The sequence below is a fragment of the Dreissena polymorpha genome, chromosome 10, assembly GCF_020536995.1.
Source record: "Dreissena polymorpha isolate Duluth1 chromosome 10, UMN_Dpol_1.0, whole genome shotgun sequence".
Classification (NCBI taxonomy): Eukaryota; Metazoa; Mollusca; class Bivalvia; order Myida; family Dreissenidae; genus Dreissena; species Dreissena polymorpha.
This window is the reverse complement of record NC_068364.1, coordinates 3,840,918-3,864,637: the sequence shown is the minus strand read 5'-3', so window position 1 is coordinate 3,864,637 and position 23,720 is coordinate 3,840,918. Positions and strand designations below refer to the sequence as shown.

General features: G+C 34.5%; 1 protein-coding gene across 4 annotated transcripts in view; it reads left to right on the top strand.

The window, feature by feature from the left end:
- LOC127847088 (transcription factor 4-like) overlaps positions 1 to 23,720 on the top strand; it is a 104,839-nt gene that overhangs the window by 68,957 nt on the left and 12,162 nt on the right. For 3 of the 4 annotated variants that reach the window (XM_052378687.1, XM_052378686.1, XM_052378690.1), the window contains 7 exons: positions 8,494 to 8,590; positions 9,298 to 9,440; positions 10,364 to 10,567; positions 13,405 to 13,483; positions 14,248 to 14,324; positions 19,660 to 19,881; positions 23,402 to 23,471. In XM_052378687.1, the coding sequence (XP_052234647.1) occupies positions 8,494 to 8,590; positions 9,298 to 9,440; positions 10,364 to 10,567; positions 13,405 to 13,483; positions 14,248 to 14,324; positions 19,660 to 19,881; positions 23,402 to 23,471 (892 nt within the window). The remainder of the gene's footprint in view (positions 1 to 8,493; positions 8,591 to 9,297; positions 9,441 to 10,363; positions 10,568 to 13,404; positions 13,484 to 14,247; positions 14,325 to 19,659; positions 19,882 to 23,401; positions 23,472 to 23,720) is intronic. The other variant, XM_052378688.1, reaches the window with a different exon arrangement.

The window sequence follows — 23,720 nt, the reverse complement described above, 5'->3', positions numbered from 1 at the left end:
TAATTTTGGAAGTAAATTGATCCAAGTTAGAAGGATAGGAGAGTCCACTAGGCATAAATGGGTTAATTAAACTGTAGAATAAAACTGTTCTACTCATTTTGCTCTCCACAGAGGTAATACAATTCCACTTGCCTTTGACTTATCTAACGTAAGTTCGACCGCGCACATGCATTTTCCACGTCAAAAATACTAAAATGGCATAATAAAGATAACAAATGTTAACTAAGAAGTGCCCTTATATTCGCTCGTTAAGTCAGCCCCTTTTTATGAGGACTTCTTGTTTGTGGATAAGTAACCTTAGTATTGTTGCAATACAAAGAGATATTGTTAAGGGAGAAAACTTGTGAAGTCTTACAAACCCTGTTATCACACAAGTTAACTCCCTTGCAATTAATGGTAGTAACACACAGTGTTTTGCCTGTTGGATACAATTGAGCATTAGAAGAGGATGCTTGTCAATCAAGGATTCATTTTACCAATAATGATTTATTATCCTCCGCCATAGGCTTAGGGATATTGTTTTGGCGTTGTCCGTCCATCCTTCCATCCGTACGTTTTATTATATTTACTCAAATTAGGAGAGCAAAATCTTATAAATGATAGCTTTGTACTTTGTTTGATGAAATTTACTTTGTTTGATGAAATTGAAATAAAATTAAGATATAACAATCATTAGCAATTCTTTCTTTAAAATATAAAAAATAAATGAATTGGGTGTATAGGTCCGTTTAACAGACCCATAAATATGCCAGGAAAAGTCCTGAATTGAATGCCTGGAGAGAGTGATATTGACATTTTAAGAGGGGGGGGGGAGATTTACTATACCCTAAAAAATTGAAACACGACAGTGATATACCTATATATTTTTATTACAAGATTTGTAAAGTGACATTTGAACATGGCCTGCCACATATAAAATATCTATACACATTGAATTACTGTCAGGATGGCGGACTTTGATTGAATTTTCTTTTGAATTTACAAACACCTTAAATGCCAATAGATGCTTACAATTGTTCTACTAAACCACAAGTTCTCAATCATTACAGCTTAAGTTAACCCTTTCAGTGCGGGAACTAAATTTTAAAGACCTTTGCAAACAGTTTGGATCCAGATGAGACGCCACAGAACGTGGCGTCTCATCAGGATCCAAACTGTTTGCTATTCTGATAGTATTCTTTGAAAAAAATCGAAGAAAATGCGAATTTTATAAATTCAGCAGACGACATTTTAGCAGATGACAAATTTCCCAGCATGCAAAGGGTTAAGGAAATTGTAAGAAGACTGAAAGTGGCAATTTCAGAGTAGTCACACTTTGTAAAAAATACTGTCAATGCCACAAAATGGTGGTTTTCCAGTGTCTTAAATTGTACAATGCATGTTCAGTTGTCATTTTCAGCTGAGTTATGACTGTAATAATGAATGATAACATTCAGAAATCTACCAAAAATTTGGAGACAGGTCTCCAACTTTTGAATTAAATTCTTTGATAAAAATGTGGTAATAGAAGCAAAGAAATTTTTTTGACAGTTTAGTGTAAAGCAGTCGTATCAGCGTACAATTTCTGTTTCAGATACACTTGTCTGCTCTCAACCACAGATGAAGTATATTAATCTTATTATTCTGCCAAAGTGTGGATAAAATTCGCCGAAATGTCGAAAAATGCCTTCAGGCGGCTAATATAAACATTAATTCACTAATAAATCGCACTTTATGTATTCGACATGTGGAACCAATAGAATTTCTGCTGCTTCGATCGTTTGAAGTTATTGCAATTATTCCACATGTAAGCCTGACAGCCTATGCGGATAGTTTTAGTGGGCACATAATTAAGATGCGGTAAAATACATTGGTTGTATTCAAACCAGATGTGCAACTTGCTAGTATGTTTTGACTGCCCATGGTGCATCCAATTTAGCAGCTGGGGATGGGATGAGAGGTTATGTCATATTTGTATGATGTGTCGAAAATCCACATGAACTGACAATAATATACATGTTCTAGGGTAAAATTAATTATATTCTTAAAAAAAAAAAATGAAAAAGGAGAAAAGATGTTTGTATGCAAGTTCCACCACCCCAAAAAAGACATTATTATACACAAAACATACCCATATCACAAACATTATTCAATTATAAATGTATAACAACAATTTCAACAAAATTCTAAATTTAACATGAGTTGTTGTAACAACTGGAACAAAATATCTTCGATAAATATTCAAATTTCAGATTTTAATACCATCCCACTCAAACCACACACAAAAAATCTGGAAAAGTTTTGCCAAAACAAATGCATGTAATACCCGCTTTTTTACTCTGTGGAGATGAAAAATGGTTTCCAGATGTTGTAATATTCCCCAAGATCTGCTAGCTCACTTCCTGACATACGGCATACGGAAGTTGTCAGTTTGCACGAGTTCCACAGGCTGAAACCACTTACGTGCAAACCTGGGACTCTGGGATATTGTGCACGCGCGTGTGTCTGTGTGTGTCATTTTTTGTGATCAGTCGGAAAATGGTTTAATTACGTTTTAATGACGATAACTTAATTTGTTTGAAGATGATTGAAGCTTCAGATCGTGTTAGGTAGTCTTGATTTTATCATAAAAATCGTATTGCCTGTCAATAATTTTTGGGAATCGTTTTTGACATCGCAATTCAATGTTTTTGTTATAATTTTGAAAGATTTATGTAATAATTGGAAAATTATTGGTGTTGGTAGAGTGTAAATTTGGTATTGAATGATAATTTCGATGGAAAGAGTACATGTTTAAAGTTGTGGGTTTTTTTGCAATGAAAAGATGTTGCAGCCATCATTACAAAGAAGTCTTTAATTGGAATATAATAAAAGTTTATTTTGATGTTTGTTAACGGTTTAACACATTTAAATTGAAAGATTTTTCTGTATTAATTAAATTAATTGTATTTTGAATAAATAGACATATTGGAAAATATAACAATAATCTTTGTAGTAAAAGACTACTTTATTGTAATTTAATTTACAACTTTTAGTTGTTGAAGAAGTGTAAATATGTGAAGTTAGATTTAGAAGTAATTCAAGATGCAAATTCGAGCAATGTTATATTTAAATTAATGAAATTTTAAAAGTTTGAGTTTGTGGAAAAAAGTGTTTCAAACAGTGTGAATTTTTAAAAAAGTTTTAAAATGTCTGACAAGGGTCAGTCGAGCTGGTATAGGAGGATTTATTCCCCTTATTCTATATACAGACCGCTTGGAATGTTTTTACCAACAAAAATAACGGGGGTAAGTTTTTACATTTGTGTTCCATTAGTTCCAAATGGTTATTATATTTGAATGAAAATTTTAAGATACATACTTTTTAAGAACTTAACAGTGTGAAGATTTAAAAAAATAATCTTTGCACTTGCCTTATAAAAAAAAGGTTATCTTTGCACTTCCTAAATGAAAAAACAAAATGTTATTTTCATCCTCCCACTTCATTGCATTTTTCATACTTTAGGGCAATTAAATTTAATTGGATTCATATGGCGGAAGGATCAAAGCTCTTAAGAAGGTGGTAAAAAACATGTGGTTTTAATTTTCAGAATTACCACCTACAGGACTATTAGCTTGTTTATTATATTACATGAGCTAAAACGACTATTGATTTGTTTTGCTTAAACAATTTCTGTAGGTATTTGAACAACTTAAATATATACATTTAAGTCGAAATTTTGAATCTTCCATGGAAATATCCATTTTTAAGTTTTAAAAATCGTTATAATTTATATAGCTAAGAACCACTTTAATTTTTTCATGAAAAGAGTTCCTAGTAACTCTTTTAAATTACCTCATTGCCAGAAATAATAACACAAAGGACTTCATCTTAAATATAGGTACATAACAATGCTGCCATTGTTAGTAAATAAAATTACCATTAAAAAATTTGGGAATGTCAGTAACAAAAAAAAAAGACTTTTACAAGCGTTTGATAAAATAATTTTTACTTTCATAATCAAAAATAACATGTTATAAAAACATAATACCATTTACGTCAATACAAGTGTAATTGCTTGATTTATTGCATTCAAGAAGTAACAAGCCATGGAAGATTTAAGAACCCACTATTATGTGTAATAAGGATAAGACAATATACTGTATTTTTCAGCAAGACATTATGTGCAGTTTTACTGTTTGCATTTATTCATTTAAACAAATTTTAAGTAAAATAGACTCTTGCATATATTATTGCACAATTTAAATTTTACCACAAAACTGCATTGGTCATTGGATTTTAATTCTCATTAAATGGAACTGTGTTCATGTGTGCATGAACCTGTGTTCATGTGTGCATGAACACAGTTTAAAATACAGTCAAATTGCTATAAAAATCATTCTCTTTCTGGACAAAGTCATAGAAAAGTGCCTTTTTATACTAGAAGTATTGCCAGAATATAATATTACACAAATACATGCAGAACATGAAATAAAATGTTCCAAGAAAATCACCCCAATGATGTCTACTCTTAAGTTTGATGTCTTATTCCAAATTCTAATAATACAGAGTTAATTACAGTTTTCTATTTAGCTTGCATTGGCAAAAAGTAATTACAGCATTTATCAGTGAAATATAACTATATATATTCTTCTTAAATGTGAACCATGAATTTTACACATACACAAATAAATTAATAATTACTTTACATAATTTGTCAAGATTTAAAACTTTAATCCATAACATTGACATTTTTCAGTGATGTTTACAATATTTACTTCACATCAGTGAAGCATAACATTTTTCAATAACATTTCAAAGATACATGTACATCATTTGCAAGTGTTTAGCAATGCAGGGCTTTTTAGCCTGCCTTTGTGAAGCAGCTTTTGGCCCCTCACTTTGTGAAAAAATGAGTTGCGAACTTTTCAAAATCGTGAAAACAATAGTTGCAAACTTCTGAAAATTGTGAAAAACCGAATCGCGAACTTCTGAAAATTGTGAAATTCAGTTTGTTAAGAAGTAGTACCGTAAAAGCATGTTTAATACTAACATCAAACTAAAAATAAAAAATAATAATGAATTAAAATAATATTTTCATGGTGTGGACTTTTTCTTTTAACAAACGACAGCTTACATTAAAATCATCTGATCAACAGCATGCACATGCAGACAGGTAAACTCTTATATCAAATCACAGAAATGTCTAACCACTATAACCACTGTCAATACCTAATTGTGCTTATGTAAAATATAAAAACAGATTGTAGCAGTAAAATCAGGGCAATGACATTTTCTTGACTAAACACTTCTTAGAATTTTGCCTCTTCACAACTTCATAAAATTATTGACATTGTTCACGTCTAAAATGATCAGAGTGATTAAGTTATTATTCCTGGATCAAGTCCATCAGTAAAACCAAAAACAAAGCTCTTACATGAGCTTTGCTAGCGCAAAGATGGTTGGCACCATTGTATTTTATTACTTTAACCCTTTGCATGCTGGAAAATTGTCGTCTGCTAAAATGTTGTCTGCTGAATTTCTAAAATTAGCATTTTCTTCGATTTTTTTCAAAGAATACTATCAGAATAGCAAACAGTTTGGATTCTGATGAAAACGCCACGTTCTGTGGCGTCTCATCTGGATCCAAACTGTTTGCAAAGGCCTTCAAAATTTGGTTCCAGCACTGAAAGAGTTAACCCTTAACCAGAAGCAAAGTGAAAATTGCTGTGTGCAAACACCATAAAACGAGAACAGCCTGCGAGTAACTCGCAGTCTGTTCAGGTTTTATTCTGTTTGCTGCTCCTCAGTATCAGGGTTGGAAATGAAGCCTTTACAATTTGAATTTAGTAAGAAAGGTATTTAACTAATTGTAACTTTCTAAGGGACTAAAAATGCGTAAAAAACGTATCTAAGTGGGAAAGGTTTAAAAATGCTTGGATTGACTCATTAGGCATTGTTTTCTATCATATTGACAAAATTCAGCGTGAAATAAATTAAACTTATTTGTCACCATTATATCACATAAACTGCTTTTTCAGTACGAAAACTGAGCATAATCATGATTAATTGTTGGAAAAAAATTAACGATTTGCCATAGTTAATTTCAACACCTTTATTTATGCTGCCAACAATGTTGACAGTTTTATAGGGTCGCAAAAATATATGACTTTATCAAAGTTACTTTTTTACTTCAATTGTATACTGTCAATACTGTCAATTGTTTATTGAACATTCAAAATAGCGAAAGCTTGTGTTTATGTAGTTTTTTAAACACACAAAATAACAACATTATGTTGTTTTGTGAATTATTACTTTTGCTTATGTGCAGGATTATAAATTTAATTAGAAAAGGTAAGTAATTGTGTTTTAGCTATATGGTTTTTCACTACAAAAATAAGATGCTTGAATGGATTTTCTGGCAAAAAAATGATGTACGAAAACGTTTGAGAGTGAATGTTAAGGAGTTTATTTAGCTTACATTTCGACCGTACATACACTCATGAAATCAATTTCACTAAAATGATACTCAATTTTGAAATGTGACATGGCCGTTTTTGACACTTTTGAGCAAAAAAAAGTATTATTTTAACAGTAAAAAAATGGCTGTTTTTGTGGATGTGTTAGATTTGTTAAATGTCTGTGTAGAAATGGCTGTCCAGGGCTTTTCTCTAATAAGGAAAAAAGCCTTGAAATATTACATCATTTAAAAACAAGGTACATTTATTTTTAGGTTGTTTATAATCGATGAAAGAAAAATACAATCAAATCATTTTGTTGGTCAGTAATATAATCCATTATTCCATTTCCACAATTTTTTACAAATAATAACTCTTACATCATTTATTTAGTGTTTTCCTTCTTAATGAAGTACCAGTATAGGGCGATTCCCCAATCGTGAGAGGGGGGGGGGGGAATACAACATTTCCAAATGCTGTCAGAAAAAATCCCAAAATGATGGCCAAATTTCATACGAGGCTTCAGAAGTGCATCATTTAGGATCAATGTTTATTGAACATTGTCATATCTCCAGTGTTTTCTTCACCATTTTGGGAATGGGGCCGGGTCCCTTATGAATTGTGAAAATTTGCGGCGTTTTGAAAAAAAAATAATTGTTTTTTGTTTGTAAAGAATTCTTCAAAATTGAGAATGAAAGTGTTTTCAATATTTTATGTATTAAGGTTAAACTTATATGGATTGGAAATGAATAAAATTCAAAAAAAATTGGAAATTTCCATTGGGAATTTTAAGCTCCGATTTGGGAAAAATATATACTTGTTAAAATTGGGAATGGGGCTGATTACCGGATTACCTGACCCAATTTTGAATGAAAAAAAAACACTGGTCTCTGATGAAAAGTGTTAGTCCCAAATGAGCACTGAACCGTTCCTGGCAAATTTTGCCAATTTTAGTGGTTTTTGTGTTGTTTCCAAATTTAGCTGTTAACAGAATGTTCCCATTTTGCAAATAAAATACCGTCAAGTATACCATTATTCCATGCCATTTTCATTTGTGCATAGTAAAAATTACCATAAAATGATGCTCACCATCCCAGAAGTAACATATCAGAGAAAACGGATGGCTGCCATTTATGCCAGATGTTTTAACTTTTAATGCGATTTGCAAGCAGTAGCTAGACCAGACAAACGTGAAAGTTGTTCTGTATTGCGTCAGATTTGATTGCACATGTGGAAGTTATCGTGACTAGGAGGGAATCTTGTGTTGTTGTTGTTTTTGATTTTATTTTCATACTTACAGCACTCTCTGTGGTATTTTTAGTCCTTGACATGGCAATTGCTCTTAAAATAAAATCAGCCAGATTTTATGTTTCAAATCTGATCCCAATGTGGGAATTTATAAAGGCTGCTTTTATGTTTCAAATCTGATCCCAATGTGGGAATTTATAAAGGCCATATTGGTCTCATTATAAGATTTTTAAGGATTTAATAAGGCCCTATTGGTGAAATTTGGCTCAAAAGATTTTGCCTTTCCACCCACAAAGTAATTTTGTATTCCCATATCTGGCTTCAAGCTTTGAATAATGGTTACATGACATGCAATTTGAGGGAGTCCTTAACATAGAAATTGTTCTTCCAAAGGTGAAGGTTTGTCCGCTTGGGGATTTTTAGGGCCAAATAGGGACATAATTTGTATCTCCATTCGGGAAAGGACTTTGGCCCCCATATATGAATTTTAAGACCATAGCCTTTGAATTAATGGATGTTTTGCAGGGCTTATAATTAGACTCACATGCTCACGAAATATCTATTTTATTTATAAAAAGAAAGTAAAAAAAAATTTAAGCTCGTAAAATTCTGCTATTGCAAAATGTTCTTTGTTTTGTTTTTTTGTTTAAAGTAAATATTATCAATTGTCTGTTTGCAAGTAGGTAAAATATGGAAAGAAACATCCTTTTATTTTATATTTTGGGAGTTTATTGAAAAGCCACCATCAGCTTTGTCAGGTACAAAATTATGTTGGTTTTTAGTCACATTTTTAACCACATTTTACACCAAAATCATTTGTCTGTTGCAGGTGTATTCTCCGGGCCCAGACGACTATGGCCAGGATTCTCCGGGGCGATCCTTCACCTCACCAAAACCCATGTATCCTACAGATAACTACTTCATGGGTCAGTTGCCATAGAAAATAGTTCTGCCTCTTGACATGTTGCAGGGGTGGAATATTTATGCCCCCCTTCGAAGAAGAGGGGGTATATTGTTTTGCACATGTTGGTCGGTCCGTTGGTCCCTCCGTCCACCAGATGGTTTCCGGATGATAACTCAAGAACGCTTAGGCCTAGGATCATGAAACTTGATAGGTACATTGATCATGACTGGAAGATGACCCCTATTGATTTTCAGGTCACTAAATCAAAGGTCAAGGTCATAGTGACCTGAAGCAGTAAAATGGTTTTTAACGTATTCACACAATGGCTGCCACTACAACGGAAAGCCCATTTGGGGGGCATGCGTGTTTTACAAACAGCTCTTGTTCCTATTTGAGGTGTCTTGGAACATGTCCACATAGGGGATGCAGCTCTTGACCTTCCGGACATGAAATTAAATTTATGTTTGACCTTTCAAACGAAGTGTCTTCAAAATACATTTAATTTATCAACCAAAAAGACAAGGACTAACGTGAAGTAAAAGCTTATTGAACGTTCCAAAATAAGATTAATTCTTGAGAGAAAAAATAACACATTTTTACCCCAAATAAAACTTGAATAGCAAGAATTTTAAGGATCAGTAGGAATTGGTAAATAACACAAAATACTGCTTTAAGATGTTATGCCCTAATTATACCACTTCTATGTATTATTCTATGTTCTATTTATAGAACTTCTATTTACAGATGGGGTATCCCAAGGATCCAATCCTTGGTCCAATGGTGGACCCACATCTACATACCCCAGCTCCATGTTGCCTGGAAACTTCGCTCATTCACATTCATCACACAGCAACCTACATCCCCATGAAATGGTAAGGGAATTCCCCATTTCCCAGTTTAGATAATCCCCTTTTTTTTATTTAGAAATCCTTTTTGCGTCAAACTTTAACATTTGCCATAACTTGTGCAATATTGAAGATAACTACTTCATATTTGGCATGCATGTGTATCTCATGGAGCTGCACATTTTGAATGGTGAAAGGTCAAGGTCATCCTTCAAGGTCAAAGGTCAAATTTATGGCTTCAAAGCGGCGCAATAGGGGGCATTGTGTTTCTGACAAACACATCTCTTGTTGTAAATATTTTATGTCTCATTTCAAAAAAAAAGGAAATAACTTCTTTTAAGTCTGAAAAAATGATCATTCCATCTTGCAGAAACTTGTATGTTACGTATTATGAACCATATTACACAGGCTTGTGTGCATTGATCTATGTTTTACTCATTACTAAACACCTCTGTGTTAAAACCATTTGGAATATCCATCTGGCTGCCATTTTGGATAGTTCCTCCAGACTGGTAATTCTTTAAGCAGAGACTGTGATATTGGAGCAAAGTAAAAACTACAGGAAAGATGTGATGCAAATCAGTCAACAAAGTACTGTAGTTTTGTTAGAGACTTGTTTCGTTACCTTTCATAAGGTTAAATAACATTTTAACAGGGCTGTTTAATTATTGTGTTTCTTAGATCTTCTTGAACAGCATACATATTTTCATTACTGTACATCTGGCTCATATGCTATAAAAGCGCTATTGTGTAATAATTTTTGCCAATTTCAAAATATATCAGATTTTTAATATCATTGCAAAAATTAAGAAGAGGGAACAAAAATTATTAAGGCCAGAGCTATTTATGATCAATTTAAAACTCACATAATTCAAGAGAATCCTGTTCAACATAATCCTAATCAACAAACATGCAAAACCAGTGTGATTTATGCAATTCCCTTTTTCTAGGGCTATTCTCAATCCCACCACCCCCTATCACCAAGTCAGGACAACCTCATCAACCCCAGTCTTCCGCCGATGTCAACATTCAGGGGCCAGCCCCTACCGCCGTCGTCTGCAACGTACACGAACCCTTCTTCCAGCCACACTGGCGGCAACCAAGGACAGGGGTCGTCACAAACTGGGGACGCCCTAGGAAAAGCCTTGGCATCAGTAAGTAGGAAACATACCTTGGCATCAGTAAGTAGGAGACATTCCTTGGCATCAGTAAGTAGAAGACATTCCTTGGCATCAGTAAGTAGGAGAAATGCCTTGGCATCAGTAAGTAGGAGACATGCCTTTGCATCAGTAAGTAGGAGACATGCCTTGGCATCAGTAAGTAGGAGACATGCCTTGGCATCAGTAAGTAGGAGACATGCCTTGGCATCAGTCAGTAGGAGACATGCCTTGGCATCTGTAAGTAGGAGACATGCCTTGGCATCAGTAAGTATTAGACATGCCTTGGCATCAGTAAGTAGGAGACATGCCTTGGCATCAGTAAGTAGGAGACATTCATAGGCATTAGTAAGTAGGAGACATGCCTTGGCATCAGTAAGTAGGAGACATTCAAAGGCATCAGTAAGTAGGAGACATGCCTTTGCATTAGTAAGTAGGAGACATGTCTTGGCATCAGTCAGTAGGAGACATGCCTTGGCATCTGTAAGTAGGAGACATGCCTTGGCATCAGTAAGTAGGAGACATGCCTTGGCATCAGTAAGTAGGAGACATGCCTTGGCATCAGTAAGTAGGAGACATTCATAGGCATCAGTAAGTAGGAGACATGCATTGGCATCAGTATGTAGGAGACATGCCTTGGCATCAGTAGGTAGGAGACATGCCTTTGCATCAGTAAGTAGGAGACATGCCTTGGCATCTGTAGGTAGGAGACATGCCTTGGCATCAGTAAGTAGGAGACATGCCTTGGCATCAGTAAGTAGGAGAAATGCCTTGGCATCAGTAGGTAGGAGACATGCCCTTGCATCAGTAAGTAGGAGACATGTCTTGGCATCAGTAAGTAGGAGACATGCCTTGGCATCTGTAAGTAGGAGACATGCCTTGGCATCAGTAAGTAGGAGACATGCCTTGGCATCAGTAAGTAGGAGACATTCATTGGCATCAGTAAGTAGGAGACATTCCTTGGCATCAGTAAGTAGGAGACATGCTTTGGCATCTGTAAGTAGGAGGAATGCCTTGTAATTAGTAAGTAGGAGACATGCCTTGGCATCAGTAAGTAGGAGAAATGCCTTGGCATCAGTAAGTAGGAGACATGCCTTGGCATTAGTAAGTAGGAGACATGCCTTGGCATTAGTCAGTAGGAGACATGCCTTGGCATCAGTAAGTAGGAGACATGCCTTGGCATCTGTAAGTAGGAGACATGCCTTGGCATCAGTAAGTAGGAGACATGCCTTGGCATCAGTAAGTAGGAGATGATGCCTTGGCATCAGTAAGTAGGAGACATTCCTTTGCATCAGTAAGTAGGAGACATGCCTTGGCATCAGTTAGTCGGAGAAATTCCTTGTCATAAGTAATTAAGAGAAATACCTTGCATCAGTAAGTAGGAGACATGCCTTGGTATCACTTAGGAGACATTCCTTGGCATCAGAAAGTAGGAGGAATGCCTTGTAATCAGTTATTAGGAGAAATGATATGCATCAGTTAATAGGAGACATGCGTTGGCATCAGTAAATAGGAGGAATGCCTATCAAAAGTGTATGCCATATTGATGGTGGTGATTGTATATTAAATTCTGATGGTGATGATAATTATTGTTATGGTGTTGATGATGATTACTTGTAAAATGGTGATTATGGTGATGATAATGATGATCATGAGAAGTATTAGGATGCTGATTTTCTGTTAAGAGTGCTCTTTGTGTTTCCATTGTTTATGTCACACTTCATATTTTAGCTTAATAATAATAATAATAATAATAAATTTTGGGGGGAGCATATAGTGGCCGCTTCGTCTGTCTGTCCGTCCGTGCACAATTTTTGTCCGGGCTATTTCTCAGCAACTCATGACTGGAATTCAATGAAACTTTATGGGAAGCTTTACTACCAAGAGGAGATATGCATATTATCAGTGAGTTCTGGTCGGATGACTTTTCACAGAGTTATGGCCCTTTGAAATTTTCTATAAAAAAATTCTTGTCCCCCCCAACTGCTGTGCCCTCAAGACGTTTTCTTTTATCTGAATATATAGTGCAATATTGTGAAAAAAAAAACTTTTTGGGAGCATCACCCGTCTCTAATGGTTTCTTGTTTATTTTTAGCTCACCTGTCACAAAGTGGCATGGTGAGCTTATTTGACCGTGTGATGTCCGGCGTCCGTTGTGTGTGCGTCCGTCAACAATTTGTTTGTGTAGACAGTAGAGTGCACAGTTTTCATCCAATCTTTATGAAATTTGGTCAGAATGTTTATCTTGATGAAATCTGGGTTGGGATTGTATTCGGGTCATCTTGGGTCAAAAACTAGGTCACTAGGTCAAAAACTAGGTCTCATAATAGGTCAAATAATAGAAAAACCTTGTGTAGACAATAGAGGTCGCAGTTATCATCCAATCTTTTGGTCGGAATGTTTATCTTGATGAAATCTGGGTTAAGATTGTATTTGGGTCATCTGGGGTCAAAAACTAGGTCACAAGGTCAAAAACTATGTCAAATAATAAAACAACCTTGTGTAGACAGTAGAGGTCACAGTTTTCATCCAATCTTTATGAAATTTGGTCAGAATGTTTATCTTGATGAAATCTGGGTTGGGATTGTATTTGGGTCACCTAGGGTCAAAAATTAGGTCACTAGGTCAAATAATAGAAAAACCTTGTGTAGACAATAGATGTCACAGTTTTCATCTAATCTTTATGAAATTTGGTCAGAATGTTTATCTTGATGAAATCTGGGTTGGGATTGTATTTGGTTAGTCAGGTGAGCGATTCAGGGCCATCAAGGCCCTCTTGTTTAGCTTTTAGTTGAATGTAGCCTAGGATTACAGTGCACTATGTCTGTTTTCAGATCTACTCCACTGAGCACACTGGGAGCAGTTTTGGCTCCAACCCCTCCACTCCGGTGTCTTCACCCTCTCCATTAACAGGTGATAAATATGGGGGTTATTGCATGTTCATAAAGTGTCGTCCTAGATGACCCTGTGCAGTCTGCACAGGCTTATCAGGGACGACACTTTCCTTCTAAACTGGATTTTAGTCCAGAAGAGTCTCCTTTAAAAGAAAAATACCAAAAAAGCGGAATGTCTTGTCCCTGATTAGCCTGTGTGGACTACTCATATGGAAGAAATTATTGATGGGCAAGCAATGATTGTTGTGATAAAGACCGAATGTTAACAGTTCTGTGTGCGCTATTAGAGGTAAAGAACTTGCATTTTCTGGAACTTCTTATATTCTGCAACATTTTTTTAAAATCAATTTGCTCCCTGCATTATTGGTTGAGGAAAGATGCATGGTTTACTGTTTATGTTCATTAATTAAAAATAGGCCTTTAAAGTGAGGGCCATTATTTGTTATTCCTTAAAAAAATGAGTCGTGTAATATGAAAATCTTTCAAATGAAGTAATGATCCTTGATATGTTCTATATAAAACAGGCTCCTCCCATCAAATATGGTTATGTTAGGATTCTCGTGTTGATAACATTCCAGGAACCATAGGTATGTGAGTTTTTTTTTGTCTAACAAGTGTTTAGCACCCAGGCAATGGTAGAGGTGGCTTAAGGCAGATATGCACTTTTTAGATGGTTAGTCAGGTGGTAGTATTATCCTTGTTCAAAGGAAAGTCTATCTTAATGTTAACATTCACTGTCTATATTCAGTACTCTGTCTCAACCAATGGCATTCTTCCTTTCAGCTACCGCCAACCAATGGCAGAGGTCGTCACAAAATTCATCTACCTCACCTCAGTTTGATGGACCCTTACACTCATTGGTGAGTTTTAAAATTTGATTGGCTGAAAAATAATAATCTTTGTAGAAGAAAGAAATATGACCATTGAAAAAAAATCAATATTATGTCTGGCATATTAGTAAGTGTGAATGACAAAAGTATTTAACCTGAGGGAAGGATATAAAAAAATAACTTCCAGAATGTATTGTTTGTGCAATTACATAACAAGGTACAAGTTAAGACTTTGATGCCATATAAATATGAAACTATTAAGGTGATACTGACTTTCAGTCTTCAGTTAGGTAAAAGTGTTTTCCTTTTTTTTTAGCAAAATGTGGTAAGTGTTAGTCAAGAAGTTCTAACACTCTTATTATCGGGCTGTTGAAACTTGTTGCATGGAAATTATTATTATTTGTATAAGGCTTTATTTTCTATCAGAGATTGCATTCTCAAACCAGCTGCTCAGATTCATAATGTAGCAATTCTTTCAATTCAAAAAAATATCTTGAAGCAAAATTAATTGTATAGCCAAATACAGTTTTACAGGGCTAAAATATCTTTGTATGGGATTGGCTTTTCTGTTCTATTTTTCAGCCTTGTCCGTACCATGTTAACTCAAAATGACACTTTTTTGTAATTTGCATGAATTATGTCTTTTCACACTATCAACTCATTTACATTACCTGGGCCCTTATTCACAAAGCTTCTTAGGCTGTTATTCCTTATACAATCTTCATTAAGTCTCATGCTTTTTTTCCTACGTAAGGTATTTTCAAATTAACAATTAATACAAGTAAATCTTGCTGAAGTGATATATATTTAATCCTTTTGTCAAGTGAATAAATTTAACTTCTTGTAGAAAATTAATCAGAAAGTACAACTTAAGTTTAGATATCATTTCGAAGCATTGTGAAAACCAGCCCTGACCTCATGTTGACCTTTGAATTGACCTACTGTCAACTTATTCAGAAGGTCATGACCTACTTTCAACTTATTCAGAAGGTCATATTCTTGGTTTACTGAAATCGACGATGTTTGTCTAAAATAAAGACGACATTCATCTTTGAATACTCTCAACATACCCACATAACCTGACCTCATTTTAACCCTGACATTGACCTTTATGTTGGAAGACAAATTTAGAAGGGTTGGACTTGTTGTTATTCCAAAATGACATAATTCGTGTAACATCAATACCGCTTCCTACAAAGCTTTTATACTTGTATGGGTGTTGTGTGTGAGTACTCTCAACACACATCACCTGACCTCATTTTGACCATGACATTGGCCTCCTTTTTGTTAACACACAAATTTAGAAGGTCCAACCTTTTTGCTTTTGCAAAATGACGTGTTTCGTGTTACATCAACACTGCTTCCTACAAAGGTTTTATACTTGTATCGATATTAGCTGTGAGCAATCTCGACTCGCCCACATCATCTGACCTCTTTTTGTTCTTGATATTGACCGCCTTTTGTACTTTGACTTATTCAAATGGGCCCATGAATCAATACTGAAGAAAAGTCTTTCACTAAGGGTATATTAATTGAGCGCAGCATTCTGTTAAATATTTAACGCCCAGTCCTTAAGAAAATATAAAGACTTGAAAAAGGGCCCATATCTTGAAAAGTTGAATGATCTGCTAAAAAATAAATCATTTTTTATAGGCCCGTTTAAAAAACGGGACGTATTATAGTTTCACCCTTGGCAGGCGGGTGGCAGGCGGGCGGCGTCCACAGCAGTGTCCGCTCTCTAATTCAAATAGTTTTCATCCGATCTTCACCAAACTTGGTCAGAAGTTGTGTCTAGACAATATCTAGGTCAAGTTCGAATATGGTTCATGCCGGGTCAAAAACTAGGTCACGGGGTCACTTAGTGCATTTCAAGGATTAAGCATGATGTCCGCTCTCTAATTGAAGTAGTTTTTACCCGATCTTCACCATATTTGGTCAGAAATTGTGTCTAGATGATATGTAGGTCAAGTTCAAATATGGGTCATGCTGTGTCAAAAACTAGGTCACAATGTTACTTAGTGCATTTCAAGCATTTAGCATGGTGTCTGCTCTCTAATTTAAGTAGTTTTCATCTGATATTCACCTAATTTGGTCAGAAGTTGTGTCTAGATGATATGAAGGTCAAGTTTGAATATGGGTCATGACGGGTAAAAAACGAGGTCTAGAGGTCACAAAGTGCATTTCAAGCCTTTAGCATGGTGTTCGCTCTCTAATTGAAGTAGTTTTCATCTGATCTTCACCAAATTTAGTCAGATGTTACATCTAAATGATATCTAGGTCAAGTTCAAATATGGGTCATGCCGGGTCAATAACTAGGTCTTGAGGTCACTTAGTGCATTTCAAGCATTGAGCATGGTGTCCAAAACCTTCGAACGGGCGTATCTTGTGACAGTTTGGCACTCTTGTTAAGTTAATAAAAATGGACACAGGAACTAAATAAAACAATTAAAAAAAAAACACACAAAAACAATGTATCCAGAAAGACATTAAGGCTTATTTAAAAAAAATAGAATTGGTGACAATTATGTTTCCATTTGGAAGCTTTTTTATTGTGAGGGTTTTTTTCTTTTTCATTTTATATATAGTGTAAACATGTTTCTTTATTAATTTGTGTTCTTGTAATCGTACCATTGTTATTTTAATACTGTCTTTATCCAAATAAACGCCACCTCCCTAATAAATAGGGCCCTGGTACAACTAATAAAATGCATGTTTGAACTGAACAATAGCGCCCCCGAATTTTTTTGCCTGCTTATTAGCAGTGAATAAATGATTTTTTTACATGAAGTTCACATCGAAAAGTGCAATATTAAGGTAACATGGGATGAACTCAACTGAGATAATTTTGTTTACCTTACCATACGCATTTAACAGTCAATTATTTTGTAAGTTTACCTCTGTGTATCAGTTTTAAATGTAAAATTATCGTTATGAAATTATTTAATACCAGGTTTTAAAATGTTGATTTCTTATGTGTCCTGCATATGGTTATTGGGATAATGACAGTATCTGCACTTTTGATGTGAACTGAACAATTATGCTTTTAAATGGCATTTCTTTTAATATTATATTTCTTGGGTACACATTATTGGGTTTGTTTTCCTTTTCCTTTTTCATTTGTAGTTAATAGAATAGACATTAACATTGTACATCTTTTTGTAAACCTTGATTTTGATTGGTCCTTTTCAAATCCTTCGTGGCCTATAGAAAACAGAAATAGAGGACGAACTTGATGATGCAATGCATGCACTCAAGAGTATTGAGGTAACATTTTGAAACAAGGCCTTCGATTGGTCGATTATGAAGTGACATTTGTAACAACACTTGTGATTGGTCCAGTTTAAGTTGAATATTTAATTTCATTGGTTGCACCGTTAAACAATTTAGTTTTTATTAACACTTTTTATTTTCTGTATTTATTTATTTTTTTTGCTTGGAATATATATTTATTTGTTTTGTAACTTGCAAATTTAACATGCTTCTTTCAAGAAATGTCCTGGTACATAGTTAACCTGAATATAATCTATTAATACTAAGACCCTTAGCACCATCATATATCATTGAATTAAATAAAATTTAAAAATAAAATAAATTTAATGAAAAAAATACATTGTGCTAAAAATCGAAGTTGTTATATTTACAAAATGTGTTTCAAGTAACTATGTATTGACCTTATTTTTTAATTATGACATTTCCTTATTCACAGTTTCAGGTCGAAAAAAAATGTTCTATTCACATGTCATCCTTCCAAAGTTAACCACTCATATATTTGAAATTATAAAGTCCAAAAATGTCCATAGTTGCCATTCCCAAATTTGCATTTTCCATGTTCTTAATTAAAGTCCTAAGAACATTTTCTATAGTGATGAACCATCAAAGTTGCATATTTACATTCCCAAATTTTACAAGTTCCACATTTGCAATCCAAAATGTTGCAAAATCCACATTTACTGATAATCTATGCAAGATACACATTTACAATCCAAAATTTTGCAAGTTCCATATATGCAATCCAAAATTTTAGTTCTTTAGTTATTTATGTATATTGCCAAATTTCTATTTCCAAACCCATCAAAACTGTTCTTATTTCGTGTTTCATATTTTGTTTAAGGCTTCAATGACTTTGACTTAAATTGTTTCTTTACATGTTGTGAATTAATTGGACCATTAATTGCATGCCCTGTTCTAACAACATCTCTGTCTATGTTCAAGTAAACATTTCCATGTAATGTTATTATTAAAGCTACCGTATCTTACTGCATATATTTGTTAATGCTCCCTCTTATAAAATGTGTGGACTATCAATTGAATAGCTCATAATATCTATTTTAAAACCTGCATAAACTTGCATCAATCCACCATTATTAAATTTTTAACAAAGTTTGCTCAGGGAATCAAATGTTATAAATTAACCCTTTGCATGCTGGGTAATTTGTCTTCTGCTAAAATGTCGTCTGCTGAATTTTTAAATTAGCATTTTCTTCGATTTTTTTCAAAGAATACTATCAGAATAGCAAACAGTTTGGATCCTGATGAGACGCCACGTTCTGTGGCGTCTCATCAGGATCCAAACTGTTTGCAAAGGCCTTCAAAATTCGGTTCCCGCACTTAAAGGGTTAAAGAGCAGTTTCAACATTTTCTGGCTCGTCAGTGATGCTCTTCTGATATGGGATTGTTTAGACAAGCTGCTTATTTTTAACCCTTTGCATGCTGGGAAATTTGTCTTCTGCTAAAATGTTGTCTGCTGAATTTCTAAAATAAGCATTTTCTTCAATTTTTCTTCAAATAATACTATCAGAATAGCAAATAGTTTTAATCCTGATGAGACACCACGTTCTGTGGCGTCTCATCTGGATCCAAACTGTTTGCAAAGGCCTTCAAAATCTGGTTCCAGCACTCAAAGGGTTAAGACTGATTTAAGTTTATCAGGTTTTTTTGTTCTCCATAATAAATGTACAATGTCAGACTGTAATTTTCTCTGGTTTAACTTATTGCCTCCCTTGACTGCAAATTCTTCCCTTGAATTGTTTACAGATTATAAATTTCATTGTACCCCTGCAGGGATGGGGTAAATTGGAGTCGCTCCATCAGTTGTTTGTCCACATAAGTTTAAGTTTGCAGTTTGTAAGTTTTGAATAAGTTATTGGAGCTAACTAACTCAATGTTTCTCAGCGATTACAAAGTCATGGACACTTTAAATAAGTGAACAATATTAAGTTTAAATGTTCAAGACACTTTTCATCCCTATCATCTGTGTATTTCTCAGTTATTTTTGCCACAAACATAGCAGACAGTTCAGTGCAGGGATATGAGTACAGTTTGTGACAAATCTCTTGCTTACATTTATTCTTGCTTTCGTTCACAGGGTCAGATGGGTGAAAGGCTAGATGACGCCATCCACGTCTTACGTAATCATGCTGAGGGTCAGATGCCAGGAATTCCGGGCCACCCGGGAATGCAATCGAGTCACATGTTGTCTGGAAATGGTGGCGGTAACGGTTCCCATAGTAACGGGATCGTGGGGAGTATGTCCGGATATGGAAACATGATGGGTGCAGGCCATGGCGGTATTGCAGCTAGTGAAATGGTAGGTCATAGTTTCAGGGTTTGCAATAGATGCTGCTGACAATGTCAGTTATTATTATGTATTTATGCCTATGGTTTAACTTACATAAAATGCTTTTACCATTTCTACATCAGTGTTTTTTTCACCATTTTGGGAATGGGGTTGGGTCCCTTTGATTCGGAAAATGTGTGCTTAAAAATTGAGAATGCAAGTGTTTTCAGTATTATTCTTACTAAGGATGAACTTATATGGATGGGAAATGAAGAAAAATATTAAGATAAAAAAAAAGTGTGTTTTTTTTTTTTAAGTTTTAAACCTTCCATTGGGAAGTTTTAGCACCCTTTTGGGGAAAAATACATACTTTTTATGCCCTGGGATCGAATGATCGGGGTATATTGTTTTTGGCCTGTTTGTCTGTCTGTCATTCTGTCACTCTGTCATTCTTTCCCAAAACTTTAACCTTGCAGTAAAGTTTTGCAATATTGAAGATAGCAACTTGATATTTGGCATGCATGTGTATCTCATGAAGCTGCACATTGTGAGTGGTGAAAGGTCAAGGTCGTCCTTCAAGGTCAAAGTAAAAAAATACAATCCAAGGGAAGTAATAAGCTTTAAAAGGGAGATAATTATCTGAACCTGCCAAATGATGCAAAAAATTAAATAAATCAAAGCGGCGAAGTAGGGGACATAGTGTTTCTGACAAACACATTTCTTGTTTATTTTTATTTTTAAACCCATCATTGGGAATTTTTAGCTCCCATTCTGGAAAAATACGTACTTTTTTAAATTGGGAATGTGGCCGATTACAGGACCTGATTTTTGAATGAAAAAAAAGCACTGTACATCACTTTTTGTTGGTCTGACCATGTGATGGCAATTAAGCATTATTTGGTTGGGTGATCAGTTAGGTTGATTGACATCTGGCAGGCGGTCAGTTGGCAAAAATTGAACCTACACAAATACATTCAAAGACAATTAATTCATGTCATGAATTTGAAAGGGGCGTCTGTCAGTTGTTACAGAAGGAGCAGACATCTTAAGAATGTTTAGTTTGATAAAGTTAATAAGTTTCTCATTAAAACTTAAAAAATTATTTAATGATTATGCATATGAAAAGTAAATGATTGTAAGCATTACATGTTTTTAAAGCGTGGATTTAGCTGTCAAAATACCCATTACAACTCTGATAATATTTTTCAATTAGCATTTTACATCCCATTAAATGTTTGCCAGTTGGAAACACCTGTTCTAAACTAGATGTGCATGATGTATTATAACTTAATGATGCACAAAGCCATTTCTGGCGTATCAAACATGCGTTTCAGTCTAATTAGTTATGCATAAAGCATTTATTACAAAAATGCAGCATGTTTCGCTAGCTAGCATCTGTTTATTTAAATTGAAATTTCTGGGCGTTTTTGCCGGGTTTTCGAGTTTTAATTTCTTTATGTAATTGTTGCATGCGTCAGACTATTTTATACAGAAACCATGCATCTTGTAAAAGTTAATTGGTACTGATATAGAAATGTTTAGCAAAAGAAACAGTTTTGGTGGGAAACCTCACAACAATTTATTAGAAACAGCGATTTCAGGTGGTAACCCGGTAAATGGAGAATCTAAACAAATTACTTCAGCAAACATTAACATTCAATGAAAATATAACACAAGAAATACAGACATACGACATTGATGTTGGCTGTTGTTGTTGTAAAGGTGAAATCAAATGAAATGAACCAAGATATGTTCTCAGGCCTGAGGAAATATGGCCAGGGACCTACCTTGAGCGAATTTAACCCTTCACCACTTAGATATTTAAATTTAATTAAAGACCTTTCTTACTAGATTCTTGTTTTAAAGGCTTCATTTCCAACCCTTAGATACTGATGAGCAGCAAACAGCATAAAACCTGAACAGACTGCAGCGCATAGCCATTTTCACTTTTCTTCTAAGTGGGAAAGGGTTAATGCAAAATACCTTTAGTTACCAGGCGAAATTTGTAATTTACTAAAATAATAAATATCTAGTTACTTTTGATAATATGTCCTTATTGAAAATAAACATTGGCATTGTGTTTTAGTATATTTAACCAGGTTTTCCGAAGGAAAAAACTGGTTATTAGATTGGCGAATGCGGGCGGGCTGGCTGGCGGGCTGGCGGGCGGAACAAGCTTGTCCGGGCCATAACTTTGTCGTTCATTGTGAGATTTTAAAATCATTTGGCACATTTGTTAACCATCATTAGACGGTGTGTCGCGCGAAAAAATTACGTCAATATCTCTAAGGTCAAGGTCACACTTTGAGTTCAAAGGTAAAAAATAGCCATAAATGAGCTTGTCTGGGCTATAACTATGTCATTCATTATGAGATTTTAAAATCATTTGGCACATTTGTTCACCATCATGGTACGGTGTGTCGCACGAAGGAATCACGTCAATATCTCCAATGTCAAGGTCGCCACGACTAAAAATAGATTTATTTTAAAACAAACTTACAAAGGGGGTTAATTTTGTTTGTTCATTTCAAAAGTTCAGTTTGAGTTGTCTCCCTTTATCAGATTTTTTTTCACAATGAAAACCTGGTTTTGTGACAATTTTGTCCCTTGTTAAATACTTATTTTAGTGAAATAATTATTTAATCAATTTATTGATCTTAATCCGCAAGAAATAATAATTGATCTCCATATAATTTATGGAGAAGAAAAACAAGTAATTGAATTGATGCTTTAGATTTAGTTTGAATCATTAACTCTTTCAGTGCTGGAACTGAATTTTGAAGGCCTTTGCAAACAGTTTGGATCCAGATGAGATACCATAGAACGTGGCGTCTCATCAGGATCCAAACTGTTTGCAATTGTTATAGTATTATTTGAAAAAATTGAAGAAAATGGTAATTTTAGAAATTCAGCAGACGACATTTTAGCAGACGACAAATTTCCCAGCATGCAAAGGGTTAAGTCATTTAATAGACCAGTCACTGTTCACAGAATGTCTTTTTTTCTTGCTTCAAAAATAAAGATATGAAAACATGGGACTGTTGATTTCAATTATCAGCCAGCATTTTTCTCTTCATCTTGAGGAAAATTTTGGCGAAATTAATATAAGTTTATCAACTCGTAGAATTTCCGCCAACGGGTGTTGGGAATTCCATCCACACCTGTACAGCATGTGCAAAAGTAATTATGTGTGGCGCAATTACAATTTTATGTGTGAAGTTATTAAGTTAATGGGAGTTTTAGTGTTTCCTTGGTGGTATAAAGATTATGTGTTGATTTTTGTTTTAATCTGGCTATGCAATTTTTGAAAACGTTAACTTTTTTTTACTGATTTGAGGTTTGAAAAATGTACTTCTTGACAAATGTTAATCACTAGAAATTTGTAACAAGTTGACATTACAAATTTCTTAAATTTGTCCAGTGTTACCACTTTAAAATGAAAAGAAATGGTGGACTAGCATAAAATTTAAAGAATAAATATTGCTTATCAGTAATTTTATATTTGTGTTTTGGCGTAAAACTTTAATGGTTGAGTTTTGGTATATTTCAGGGTGGGCCCCCTCCACTGACAGACTCCCAAGGGTTGGCCAGTTCCCATGACAACCAAAAGCCTATACGAAGTAAGTACTGGTTGCTATGGGAAAAGAGTTGGTTAACAAAGGGAATAATTGATTGCTTGGCTGCAAATTGTTTGTTTATAGTGTTGTGGAATAACCCACAATAAGGAGAATTAATTAGGTAAATTCTGTAAAAATAAAAAAGGCCTTTTATTAGAGCATCACAAATTTATATGAAAAAAAAAACTCAATTGATTTAGGTTCATCTTTGAGCTTCCATCTGGAAAAAGTGGGCTTGATGCATGTACCTAA